Source organism: Cricetulus griseus, chromosome 6, assembly GCF_003668045.3.
Source record: "Cricetulus griseus strain 17A/GY chromosome 6, alternate assembly CriGri-PICRH-1.0, whole genome shotgun sequence".
Classification (NCBI taxonomy): Eukaryota; Metazoa; Chordata; class Mammalia; order Rodentia; family Cricetidae; genus Cricetulus; species Cricetulus griseus.
The window spans coordinates 30614383-30628361 of record NC_048599.1 but is presented as its reverse complement, the minus strand read 5'-3'; the positions used below and the strand labels follow the sequence as shown (position 1 = coordinate 30628361).

At 47.4% G+C, this 13979-nt stretch overlaps 1 protein-coding gene across 1 annotated transcript; it reads left to right on the top strand.

The window, feature by feature from the left end:
- Positions 1 to 12442: 12442 nt before the first annotated feature.
- On the top strand, positions 12443 to 13661 carry Sstr4 (somatostatin receptor 4). Its single transcript, XM_035446076.1, has one exon. The coding sequence runs from the start codon at positions 12443 to 12445 to the stop codon at positions 13595 to 13597; it is 1155 nt and encodes a 384-aa protein (XP_035301967.1). The 3' UTR covers positions 13598 to 13661.
- Positions 13662 to 13979: the final 318 nt, after the last annotated feature.

The following is a 13979-nucleotide window of genomic DNA, read 5'->3' as shown; positions in this document are numbered from 1 at the left end:
CCCTTCCCAGAACCTTTTGCAGCCCAGATGACAGGGCTCCCATGGGCTTGAGATTGGAAGACTACGCCTACAATCTGTATTTCTATGTCCACAGTGATGCTAATGTGGCTGGTCTAGGATACCTACTTTGAAAATCAGTGGTCTGGTGTTGAAGAGATGATTCAGTGGTTAAGAGCTTTTGGAGAGGGCCAGGATTCATTTCCCAGCAACCACATGGTAGTTCACAACCATCGAGTTCCTTGGAATCCAACACCCATTTCTGTATATGTGCATAATATAAAAACGTATATACAGGTGAAACACTCACTGACATAAAATAAATAAATCTAATTTTTTTAAGAAAAGAAAACCAATGGTCCGGTGTTCTGCAGAATTATACCAGCTAGAATTACCTGGGAAGAAGAACCTCAATTGAGAAAATACTTCAATCACATTGTCCTGTAGGCAAGCCTATAGGGCATTCTCTTGATTAGTGATTGAGCCCACTATGAGTAGTACCATCCTTGGACAGGTAGTTCTGAGAAGTATGAGAAAAGCAGATGAACATGAGCTTGGAGTACAAGCCAGTAGGCAGTGTTCCTCTATGGTCTTTGCTTCATTTCCTGTCTCCAGGTTCCTGCCTTGGGTTCCTGCTCTGACTTCCCTTAGTGATGTGCTACAATCTGGAAGATAAAATAAACACTTTCCTCCCAAAGTTGCTTTTGGTGTTCTACTACAACAGTAAGAAACCCTACCTAAGACAGTCATCTCCAAAGTTCAGTGTGGAAACCACGTGGCTAGTGTGATGGTCATAACACACTTGGCAATTATGCCAAGCAGATTCTGCCTTTGTGATGAGTGTTCCAGACTTCCCCCTTTCTGTCAAGGAAGGGTATATTGCTCCCCTGCCCCCTAGGATACAATAGTAAAGCCCCATTTTGAAAACTGGGAATACTTGCTTGAAACCACATACTTGCTAACATCATGACTTTGTCCTTGCTATCCTATGAGACAATAAATTTCTATTCATAAAATTTTCCACAACAATGCAACTCCTAGAGAAAGAAATCCCTTTAGTCAATTTTGTAAGAGGCCTTTGGTCACCATCTCAAAATCTGTTGAAGCTTCAGCAACTCACCTTCATCTATTCACCAATGTCTATTAAAAACTACCTCATTTAGATCACAGAGCTCAAACTTATTTTTATTTTAATTTTTTGAGACAGGGACTTGATATACAGCTCAAACTGGCCTCAAATTCACTCTGTAACTTAGGCTGGCTTTGAACTTACAATCCTTGTGCTTCACCCTCCCCAGGGCCAGGATTGCAGGTAAGCCCCATCATCGGTAACTGCAGAGGTCAGGAGGTTTTGTTAGTTTGTTTTGTTTTCTAGTTGTGATATTAGGAATGTTGACAGTTCCTTAGCCACTCACCTCAAAAACCATTCTGTGTTAGTCAACATTCTATCACTATGACAAGATACATGAGACAACCAACTTATGAGGAGAAAAGTTTCATGTGGTGCACAGTTTGTGAAGTTCCAGTACATAATGAACTGTTCTCTTTGCTTTGGGCAGATGGTAAGAAAGCACATCAGGATGGCAGAGCAGAATGGCTTCCTTCACAGCCAAGAATTTAAAAAAATAAAAAGGAGAAGGGGCCAGGCCAACAGTACCTATAGAAGGCAATGTAACCTCCTACTAGCCCCAGTGCTTTGCTGCTGTGGAATAATCCATTTGTATGCAATGAAGATGTGTTGCTCTCATTGGTTAATGAAGAGCTTATTGCCCAATGGCTAGGTGGGATTTGCAGGGCAGAAAGAATGCTGTGGTAAAGGGAGGAGTTAGAGGAGACACCAGGAGGCAGAGCAACCCCGGTGGGAAGTACATAGATGAGGTAAAGGAGTCTCAGGGAGCCACTTAGATTCATAGAAATGGGTTAATTTAAGTTATGGGCTAGCTTAAAAACAAGCTTAAACTATTGGTCAAGCATTTATAACTAATATTAAATCTTTGTAGGGTTATTTGGGGAGTGGCTGGAAGGACAGAAAAGTCTGCCTACACTTTGTCACTTCCTGGAAGCACAGGAGAGGAAGATGTCAACAACCCTTTGGGGAACACTCAAGATCTGAACTGAAGCGCATTCCTGCCAGCTAATAAACTCTGTAATATTTAGAAGATATGAAAGCTTTAGAGCTCCATCTTCTCGGTGGGCCTTCTAGGAGCCAGGCTGATGGCGCAAGTGGATGACGTACTTTGAGCACATTGCCTCACCTCCACTACCCTGTTTATAATCCATTTTAAAACAACATCCCGTTTCGCATTTTCCAGACCAGTCCCCCAAATCTGGTTTTTGCAGGAATCAGCTGGGAATTGTGTTGAAAGTCCCGACCTCAGGCCACAGCTCCACATTTTACCCCGGAGATCAGCAGTAGGCTCTGTATTTCACCAAGTCCCCTTGATGTTTCTGAGAAATGTTGCTGTAAAAGAAAATTGGTTGTTCCGTTCTAGGGCTTCTGAAAGATAAGCTTCAGGTCAACCACTCAGCAAATATTTGTTTTTACCCTGCATTTTGTTATTAAAACAAGGGTTGGAACCTGCTGGTGCAACGGCTTCAAGTACTCTGAAAACATCTCCCAGGGCTGCTCTGCATGCTGCCTTTGAAGGTTCTCACCCCCCCATCCTCGGCCTGGCTTCTAGAAGGCCCACAGAAAGACAGAACTCATATACACCTTGAACACACTGTCCTCTTGTCCTCTGCTCCAAACACGGTTGTAGGCAGGCTACAGCTCTGTTGTTGAGATCATCTTGCTATGTAACCCTAGCCTGAGCTAGAGTATTGTAAACTCACAATTCTCTAGCCTCAGTCTCTGAAGCACTAGGATCACAGATGTTCACTACCAGGCCTGGCTTCTATGAGCATTTTCTTAGGCATAGATAACTATCTGTACAATGTTAACAGGCAAAGATTCTCCATCCCAGGCTCAACCCAGAGCCTGTAAGAGGAGAAGAGGATGTAATTTTCTGTAAGGATCCTCAGGGATGGGCAGAAACAGGGACAGGAATTAAAGGGTCAGCTATTGTTCTATTGCAGTAAACAGTCACCATAATCAAGACAACTTATAAATGAAAGCATTTAATTGAGGGTTTGCTTACTGTTTCAGAGGATGAGTTCATGTCCATCATCGTGGGGAGCAGGTGGGCAAGCATGGAGCTGGAACTGGAGCTGAGAGCTTATATTTTGGTCCATAGGCAAAAGGAGAGTGAGTTTTGAGCCTGGCGTGGTTTTTGGAACGTCAAACCCCCACCCAGGGGGCACACATCTTTTGACAAGGTCATGCCTTCTAACCCTTCCTAAACAGCTTACCAACTTCGAGCTAAACATTCAAATATTTGATCCTATGGGTAACATTCTCATTCAAACAAGCCCAGAGCTTAAGAGTTTGGATGGTCACTTGCCCACATAATGTCATCTGTACTCCATTTCGATTCCCAGAGAGAAATCTGAAATTTGTATTCCTCCTAGGCTCCATGTTGAAGGGGGTTCCTCTTCCCTGCTCCCTGCACCACTGGCCCAAGCTTTTCTATTACCATCACTGTAAGGGGAGAGTTCATTCTTTGACTGTCGGACTCTGCAGTGTGTTGGAAGGTCTTAAGAAAAGGAACCAGGTATGAGTCAGCTTTCTATTACCATAATAAAATACCTGAGTTGGCCAACTCTATGATGGAAAAGGTTTATTAAATCTGCAGTTTTAGAAGATCTGGAAGTGCCATGTATTTGGTCTCTGGTAACGGTGGCTGATGGCAACGGTGGAGGGCTCATGTCTGAGCAAGCAGTCACAATTTAAACCAAGAAGCAGAGAAGAGAGGGGGAAGAGAAATGGATTTCTCCACCTTTCCCAAGGGCACAGCTCCAAAGACCAAAGAACATCCCATTAGATCCACCTCCTGCGGGTCCTCAGCACTTCCCAAGAGCACTAATCTGAGGACCAAGTCTTTAACACAGAGACCACTGAGGACACACACTTCTCTTATTAAAATCATAGCACCAGAATTTTGATTCATCCCTTATTTCTCAAAAATGCTTAGTCTAACATCTGTAGATTATTATAAAAATGCTGACAAATAAATGAATACATGAATAGATAAGGACTCGAATCTGCAAAGGTGGTTAGAATACAGGCAGAAGGCTGAGAATCAAGGTGATGTGGGCAGAAGTAACCTGGCAGAGAGAAAAAAGCGACTGTCCAGAGCTTGAGCAGAAGACCAAGGCAGAAGTCAGTTCACTTGATGTTTAAAGAAGGAGGACTGGGATTCCGTATAACACTTCAAAGCACTTGAAGATAATTAACCCTGAAAGCCAAAGAAGGGGCTTGAGATGTATAACTCTGTTATAGGAAGCAAAATGGGAAGCCAGGTGAATCAAAAATAATTACAAGGGCGAAAGCACTGGCCCCACTAGATAAGCTCAAACATCCCCATCAAATGCTGGTTTCTGACCATATGTCCACAGCTGCCCATCTGTGCTCTCTGTGTTGTTGGGTTTTATCTTCTGGATTTTGATTTTTGTTTTGTTTCATTTTGCTTTGCTTTGCTTTGAGGCAGGGTCCCATGCATCCCAGGCGTGGCTTGAATTCTCAGTGTAGTTGAGGATGACTTTGAGCTTCTGCTCCACCTCCAAACCCTGGAATTACAGGTATGTGCCACCACATCCATGTACCCTCTATTTGCGTTGACTGCAGGACTCCGCCTCATGGCTCTTCCATGCCATTATGAAAGAGTCATCATATTTCAGGAAATCTGTGGAGCCTCAGACACGGTAAGAGTTCAGTCAGCACCTGAGCAAAAGCTCCCCTTACAGTGACCATGAGAAAACGTGTCTCCCGGGAAACAATATGCAAAGGGAAGCCATGCTGAGGACCCAGCTTGCCACTTGCATCTCCACTCACATGTGGCCGAGCGGGCCTCTGCCAGAGCCTCACCCCCACCTCCATCCCCCACCCCTGTCACATAATTTCAGGTCTCCCAAGGCTCTGTTGAAAAAGAATTATTCTGACAGAATGTCACAATGGAAAGGCCTACCAAGAATGATCTTTCATATTGTTTGCTTCCCTTCCTTCCTTCCTTCCTTCCTTCCTTCCTTCCTTCCTTCCTTCCTTCCTTTCATCCTTCCTTCCTTCCTTCCTTCCTTCCTTTCATCCTTCCTTCCTTCCTTCCTCCCTTCCTTTATTTTTTATTTCTTCTTTCTAAGGGGCTAGATTAGTTTGACAATTTCTTTTCTATTTTTCTGAGTTGAATTTATAGAAACCACACATCTCTCTGACAAGGTTGCTGACATCTTGCAAAGAACACAGAGCCAGTAAGTCATTACAAGGAAAGGATCTGTCTGGCACTGCTTTCAGTGCACCCAACACCAAGGTCCAACCCCTTGAAAAATATGCAGAATATGCACCGCATATAGTTTTAAATGGTTTTGTGGCTGAAACTGTTTTCTGCTCAAACTTTTTGAATTATATTTGCTTGTATTTATTCATTATTATTATTTACTTACTGATCATTACTTTGGATTTTTTGGTTTTTGAGACAACCTGGATGTTCCCTCAGGCTCCCCGGTACTGGAATTGCATGCATATGCCACCAGACCTGGCCTTTCAAATAAATACTCCTCGAACGACTCTTCTCTCACCCTGTCTCCCTGTCCTCATCATACAAGTCTCTGCATCTCACACAGCATGGGCAGACTGTGACAAATGGATTTGCCACTTGGCCAAAGCTCACTGAACCAGGTCTGGAGTCTGGACTCAATCTAAGCAGAGGAGATTCACCTGTCTGCTCATCAGAACCTGGGCCTCAGAGGATACTTTGCTTAAGGCATGATTTGGACCATTGAGAGGCAATAGTTGGGGTAGCTCAGGCTAAGTTAAAATGCAGTGAGAGGTTGTGCTGAGATGCAAACAGGGAGGACATAGAGAGAATGGTGGATGTCTTAGAGTTTCTATTGATGTGATAAAGCACCATGGCCTAAAGAAACTAAGGGAGAGAGGAGTACATTTCATCTTACAGTGTGTAGTCCATCATCCAGGGAAGTTGGGATAAGAATCTAAAGATAGGAATTGATGCATAGACGATGCAGGAGGACTTCTTACTCCCTTATTCCTTGTGGCTTATTCAGTTTGCTTTCTTGTACAGCTCAGGGCCTGTTGTACCAGATGCCTACCCAGGGAAAGCACCACCCACAATAGGCTAGACCATTCTGCATGAATTATCAATCAAGAAAGTACCATACAGGCTTGCCTATTGGCCAACCTGGTGGGAGCATTTTCTCAGTCACAGTTCTCTCTTCTCAAATGACTGTCTCTCGTAAAGTCAACAGTACATAAGATAGCAGTGGAGGTGAGCAGGACAGTCTGAACGGCAGTTCTCCCCACAGCAGTCCTCCCCACGTCAAGGAACTGAAACAAGAACCACAGAGGCTTCTACTATTTGTCAGTGGAGATGGAACTCCCCTCCATCTCCAAGGGCCCGGAACAAGATGCTCAGAAACTTCTGCTGTTGACTGGGGATGATGGGCTCCTCTCCACCCCAGGGAGCTAGGATATGATGTACAGAATCTTCTGCTATTTTACAGTGCAAGTGGAATTTCCCTCAACCCCAGGATACCTTGAGGGACAATGATCTGAAGCCAGAGCTCCTCTTGGAGCTGAGCCACCAGCAACCTTTACACTGAACTCTATTTTGAGAGATATCTGCACACAAGGACTCTAAGAAGCAGAGATAAGATCTCTGGGGTCAAAAGGATAATTTGCTTCTTGAAAAGGATAATGAAGATAACATCCATTGTCTGGGGCAAAGGTAGGGCAGGCTTGCTATCTGCTCCCTAGAAGATAAAGATTTCTCAGGCTTAGGAATTACTCAGTGTTGATGAATAGCTGTCCTCCAGAGCCCTTTGCGAGCTGTAGGAGTGGGGGGAGACGGAAGCGGAGAGATGCCCAGGAGGTCCACTCTGCCCTGAGTAATACAGCTCCTGTTCTGATCTAGCTTCTCCCAGATGCTGTGGAATTGTGGTGACCTAAGCAGTTAGCTTCCTAGGAGGGCAAGCAATCAACCTTTTATAGGTAGGAAGTATGCTAGTAACTGAACTGTTAAATAGGGCAGAGAGAATGGTTGGATTCTACAAAGTAAAACTTCCATTTCTGAGTTCCTCCAGCTCAGGCAGAACTGCAGGAGCTTGACTAAATCTATTTTTAAACATGATCATTGCATCCTGAACACTGGAAAGGCATAGTGTTCCACGAACTGCCTCCGACTTCATCTGATTGTGCGAGAATCTGAATTTCAAAACTCACATGGTGCTGAAGTCATTCTTCACACATCCCTGTAATTTTCTTCCTGGGGTTGTGGGAGGATGATGGCAAAGTGTACCCCCAACACACACACACACACACACACACACACACACACACACACACACACACATTGCCTGTGAAGATCTCAAAACACAACTTCCCTCTGAATCCACAGCCTGGGCTGACGATGGTGTTTGAGATATGTAGGTTCTGAGTTCTGTGCTGAGCATTTTGGGTATGCTATGTGACTCGACTCTTCTAAATAGGGTGGACCACAAAGCGGACAGAATTGTCTTCCATCGTTTTTTATCATATCGATTAATTTGACAAGATAAGCATTCTGGTGTTCTTGGGATGAAAAAAAAAATAGACCATCAAGAGGTCAAAGACAGGCCAGAATGCTTTAGACTTTGTGCAACTAAAAGCACAACTAAACAGATTTGAGGATAGGGATGTGAAGGCCACATGAAGGGGCTGGCCCAGGGCCACTCTTTGAGAGTCATTGCTGTGATGGGTGTGGTAGCCCATCAAGAGGCGCTGACAGGAGGAGCATTACAAGTTTGAAGCTAGTCTGGGCTACATGACAAGAAACTGTTCAAAACGGCAAGGACAACAAAAGAGACCTCCAAGTTCAGCCCATACTTCCGGTGACAGTGTTCAGAACTGAGACCCCTGCCTTTACCTGCCAATTACTTTGCTCTTTGCAAGAAGCTGTGAGTCCAAGCTGCCAGCAGAGGTGATCTGCAAGGCCTCTGGCATGGTGCTCACATGTCATGCTAGGGGCTGCAGCCTGGCTTCCAGGGATGAATGGCAGAATCCACAAAACCCTGAAGCAGTGTCATGGACCTTTTTTATCGCCTGAATTTTCAGAAGGAAGCTAGTAAGTTGAGGTCTGCTGGCTCGTATTTCAAGGATGGCTTTTTCTCAGTTTCAGGAATGTTTGCATGTACCTAATGATAGAGGACCCAAATCTAAATGCAAAGCTCATTTGCTTCCTGGATACTTCGTACATATAGCTTAAAGGGAATATTATGCAATTTTCAAATTAATTCTGTTCATGAAATAGTATCTTTATGTGGAATTCTCTACTTCCATTATGTCAGTGCTCAAAAACTTGCAGGTTTTAGAGCATTTCAGATGTCACATTTGGGGTTAGGGATGTTTATTCTGTGACAGGAGGCTAAGAGAGGCTCTTAGTGTGAGCACTAGGTCTACAGAGGTACTGTGTGATTCTGCCCTCCAGGACATCACTGCAGTTCCAGTGGCATTATGACATTAGAAGGCGCTTTCTCCACCTATTGGTGGAAGTGCCTGGGAAGCACTTGAAGATCCCGGGCCCTTGGCGCTGGGTAAGCCAGGCTCTTGACCTGAGCAGCAGCAGAGCTGCTGATAGCAAAGCTGAGCTGAGGAAAGCACTTCCGCTTCCAAAGGTTTTACTCATCAGCAAGTGACAGAAGCAGCTCTCAAGAGCAGGCCAAACCTTCCCCTGGGCACTGTTATCTGAAAAGGGAGCCTTAGGGCATCCCTGGACTGCAGAATGAGGCTTCCAGGACATCTCTGCTCTCACTCAGTTCTTCCTAGCCCAAGAGCCACACTGGGAGGAAGTGGGGGGAGGGGTGAACTGACAACTCTAAGGAGGAACTTAGTAGGGAGTGATACCTTCTTTCGCCCATCTCATCCCTGGGCTGGCCCATTTGGTGCAGCCTGAGACCCACTGTGCCTGTGGACAGCCTTTTCTCCTCCTGAAGCCCATCCTCCTCCTGCTTCTCATCATGAACATTCCCGTAGGCCTCCTCTCCTGGTGGAGCAACCCACTGGCCAGTCCCTGCACCCCATTTCCAGGTACTCAATCAATGTGATGGAGCACATAAACCTTGTTTTTCCAAAATCTGCGATATCTGTCATAGAAAAAAAAGCTTGGTAACTAGGTGTCGAGTTTACTGAACTACCAAATACCAGTGGGTGATGAATGCATAGTTTCTCAGTGTCAGACACTTAACTTGTTGTAACTGTTATGTTTTTATGTTATTTCTGTTATGGCATAGGGTCTCATGTACTCAGGTTGGTCTTGAACCCTTGATCTTCCTGTCTCTACTCTCCAAATGCTGGGATTACAGATATGTGCCATCATGCCCACAATGTCAGACAGTTCTAAAGGTTTCAGTATGTCAGCCTGCTTGGACTACACACAGCAACACATTGGAGAGAGGACTAGAATGACTCCCATTTATGTAGGAGGTTGGCTGACTTGCCCAAGGTGATTCACTGATGCACAGTGAAGCCAGGTTTCGGAGTAATGCAATGTCATGTGTGTCCTAGAAACACCCAGAATTTTCATAGGCTTCACCTCTCACCCAGTACCATCAGCAGAAGCAAAACTTCAGTCTCAGGATTTGTTTCCAGACTTGAGGAACAAAGGCTATAGCAGACCTCATATTCATTTCTTGTGTCTATCATTATAACCAAATGACTGCCATAAACAAGTTACACTGGGAAAGATTTATTTTTCATTGATTTGAGGAATTTTACCCATGGTTCTTGTTCCATTGATTCTGTGTTGAGGTAGAATGCCATGGCATCTGGAGCATGAGGTAAAGGCCACTCACTGTCAAAGGCTACTCCATGTCAAACAGGAAGCAAAGGGACAGGAAAAGATGGGAATCCAGTTATGGCCTTCAAAGACACATACACCCACACCATTACCTGGGCTAGAAAGATGGCTCACTGGTTAAGAACATTGGCTGCTCTTCCGGAGGATCTTTATTGTATTCTTAGCACCCACGTGGCAGCTCACAACCATCTGTAACTCCAGTTCCCAGAGATCTGACACTCTATTCTGGCATTTGCAAGTCACCAGGCAAGCATGTAATGCAGACATATGTGCAACCAAACAGCTATAAACATGAAATGATGAAATTTTAAAAAATTAAAGACATGCCCCCAGAGACCTACTTCCTCAAACTAGGTTCTGCCTCCCAAAGTTCCCACCACCTGAAAAGTAGTGCCACTACCAAAGGAGTGGCATTTCACATTCAAACCACAATAGAGTCATGTTTCCCAACTTCCTGTTTTGCATCCACAGGAGATTTGGCCATTGCTATAGTGGGCAGGGCCTCTTGGCATCAAGTAAACTTCACTTCAGTGACGTAACTTTTAAAAGTCAAGATGGCCCCGCCAGTCCCGGAACCTCACTCTTGATTCATGCTCAGAGCCTGAGGCAGAGGGGTAAAGGGGTAGGAGGTGCCAGGAGAGAACCTTTGGGGAAGAATTGAAAAGATTCCAAGAGTTCGCTGGAGGACCACAGGAAAGACTTTCCAGGAAGAGAGGGTGTTGAAGGTTCGGTGGGTGAGAGAACAGCAGAGGAGGGGTATCCCGGAAGGTGGGACAGCCATCCAACATCCTTGACCTGGGGCCAGAAGTGATCTGCACAAGGGTCATTTAAAAGTCTCTCCAGAGTCCAGATTATAGGGAGAGCACAGTACTCCTTCCCCTAAACATTTGCCCCACTCTTTCCCTTTCTGAGGGTCCAGGACCCACATGGAGACAATGATAGGAAAAGGACCAAAGGAAAAAGCAGACACACTTAAGGAGTGAAGGACTGTGTGGCCACCATTTGGGTGAGCAGATCCAGAAAGGTTGGAGGCCAACTCTTCTGTTGCCCAGTACTAACCACATCTGTGTCCTTAGTCCAAGCCTAAATGGATCACAGCGACAGCCTCCAGCCCTCCCACTAAGGACCACCTCCAGTGGTTCTAAAGCATTTGGCTCCATCTCCTCCTGTACAACTGTCCCAGGCACATAGCACAGGACCAGGGAGCTCCCTCCCCCCTAGGCAGACTTCCTGAGTCATCCATGGAGAGTATATAAACTGAATCATGTTCTTTTCAGAGGCCCTTCTCTGAGACCCTGTATTAGCAGTTTAACTAGGGTTGAATAGGGGGCTGCCTGCTGGCGGTCTAGCAGTGAGATTGCTCTAGAGTTTGGAGGCAGTGGAAACCCAGGCTGGGAAGCCATCTTTCCTGGCCACCCTCCTCTCTAGGGACATTGTGGTCAGACACTTCCATGGAGAGTACAAGGGTCGAGGAGGTTATCAGGCCTCCTCACCAGTGGACTATACCTACTCTCTAAGCACCTGGGACACGGAGGTTGCTTCTTTTTCTAAAAGTAAATGATTTTGTATTATTTATTTATGTGAGGCAGGTGTATGCATGCCACAGTGGGAAGCGAAGGTCAAATTTCTCTTCTTGTGGGTTCCAGGGACTGGATTCAGGTCTTCAGACTGAGCCATCTCACCTGCCCAAGATTAGTTTTCTTTGGAGGTCGTCTTTAGTTCTCCGAATGCCTCTCCATTTCCTGGGAACCTTAATTCCTCGGAGATTCAACTTAAAAGGTGCAGTGGGGGCCAGTATTGTAGCTGCCAAGAAGGAAGGGAGTGAGGGAAGGAGGGAAAGAGAGAGGGAGAGAGAGAGGGGAGACCCAAGATACACACAGCCCAGAGTCCCACCTCCACCTCTAATGGACCTGGGAATCACCAAGATGTCCATAGGGAGCTTCAGTTTCCTTCATCCCTGGAGTGAGTTAAAGGATGATGCAGGGGAAGGATGTCAGGTGCAAGAATGATGGTTCTGCACGCTTGGGGTAAGCTGGGACGCCACGGGATACTATGGTACCCAGAGAACGCCAGGTATCTAACAGGTCGAGTAGAACCAAGATCCCAAGAGAAGAGGTTTTGAAGGATTGGGAAGGAGGCATGATCTAGGGCCAGGCAGGAACCGGGGTCAAGCAATGTTTCTTTCAGAGTGTGGGCGAAGCTGGCAGCATGGCAGGGGTTGTGCGAGTAGAGAAAGCCTGCCAGGAGCCCAGAGCTTTGCTGGCAGAGCAGACTGCACCTGAGGACCGGCTCGTGGAGGGAGGGGCGTGCGCAGGGCGAACGGAGCTCCCGCGGCCGGGGGGCGCGCGGCAGCGCGGGGATTGGAGGGCGCTCGCGGGCCCCGCGCGCTTCTTAGGCGGAGCGGTGGAGCAGAGCTTGTGCGCGCGACCCCAGCCCTCCGCTTGGTCCTTGGCGGAGCGCTCAGCGGCTCCACCACATTCTGCTGCCCAGGGTGAGTACCCCAAAGCATGAACGTGCCCTCAACATTGCCCCCCGGGGGCGAGGACATCACCTGGACCCCCGGCACCAACACCAGCAGCTCTCCGGACGACGAGGAGGATGCGGTGCGGTCCGACGGTACGGGGACAGCGGGTATGGTCACCATTCAGTGCATATATGCGCTCGTGTGCCTAGTGGGCCTGGTCGGCAACGCCCTGGTCATCTTCGTGATCCTACGCTATGCCAAGATGAAGACAGCCACCAACATCTACCTGCTTAACCTGGCGGTTGCCGATGAACTTTTCATGCTGAGCGTGCCATTCGTGGCCTCGGCGGCTGCCCTGCGCCACTGGCCCTTCGGGGCGGTGCTGTGCCGCGCAGTGCTTAGCGTGGACGGCCTTAACATGTTCACCAGTGTCTTCTGCCTCACCGTGCTCAGCGTGGACCGCTATGTGGCTGTAGTGCACCCTTTGCGCGCCGCCACCTACCGGCGGCCCAGCGTGGCCAAGCTAATCAACCTGGGAGTGTGGCTAGCGTCCTTGCTGGTCACACTGCCCATCGCAGTCTTCGCTGACACCAGGCCGGCTCGCGGGGGCGAGGCCGTGGCTTGTAACCTGCACTGGCCTCATCCAGCCTGGTCTGCGGTCTTCGTGATCTATACTTTTTTGTTGGGTTTCCTACTCCCAGTTCTGGCCATCGGTCTATGCTACCTGCTTATCGTGGGCAAGATGCGTGCAGTGGCCCTGAGGGCTGGCTGGCAACAACGGAGACGCTCAGAGAAAAAGATCACGAGGCTCGTGCTGATGGTAGTGACTGTCTTTGTGCTGTGTTGGATGCCCTTCTATGTAGTGCAGCTTCTGAATCTGTTTGTCACCAGCCTCGATGCCACGGTCAACCATGTGTCCCTCATCCTCAGCTATGCCAACAGCTGTGCCAACCCCATTCTCTATGGCTTCCTCTCTGACAACTTCCGGCGCTCTTTCCAGCGGGTTCTGTGCCTGCGCTGCTGTCTCCTGGAAACCACTGGAGGTGCCGAAGAAGAGCCCCTGGACTATTATGCCACTGCTCTCAAAAGCAGAGGGGGCCCAGGATGCATATGCCCTCCACTGCCCTGCCAGCAGGAGCCCATGCCAGTAGAACCTGGCTGCAAGCAAGTCCCTTTCACCAAGACTACTACTTTCTGAAAACCATTTCACCCTCCCTCGGCTCACCTGCAAGGAGGTCACACCATCCTCTTGGCCCAGCAACTTCAAGAACAACTCCTGTTTCACTAAGCCAGACCCTTTCTGTGCTGTCCCTCAGGATTCCTGGAGCCACTCTCCTAGGACTGGCTTCAGGACACCTCCATGGGGGTAGGACTCCTCTGGGAATTGCGTTAGAGGACCAGCCATTCCTGAACCTCTGGCATTTTTCATTGGATGGAAAACAGGAGGTGGTCAGAAAGGAGTGTCTACCCTTGTGTGACTTGTGACAGTGACCACTTGGAAGAGCCCTGGGAGGGTGAGGTAGGCAGAGCCCCTTCCCCCTGCAGGCTCTTTACCTTATGGCAGTAGGGTAGTTTACATT

What these genes read in the sequence shown, in the direction of transcription:
- Sstr4 (XM_035446076.1), top strand. Translation starts at nt 12,443, where the DNA reads ATGAACGTGCCCTCAACATTGCCCCCCGGGGGCGAGGACATCACCTGG.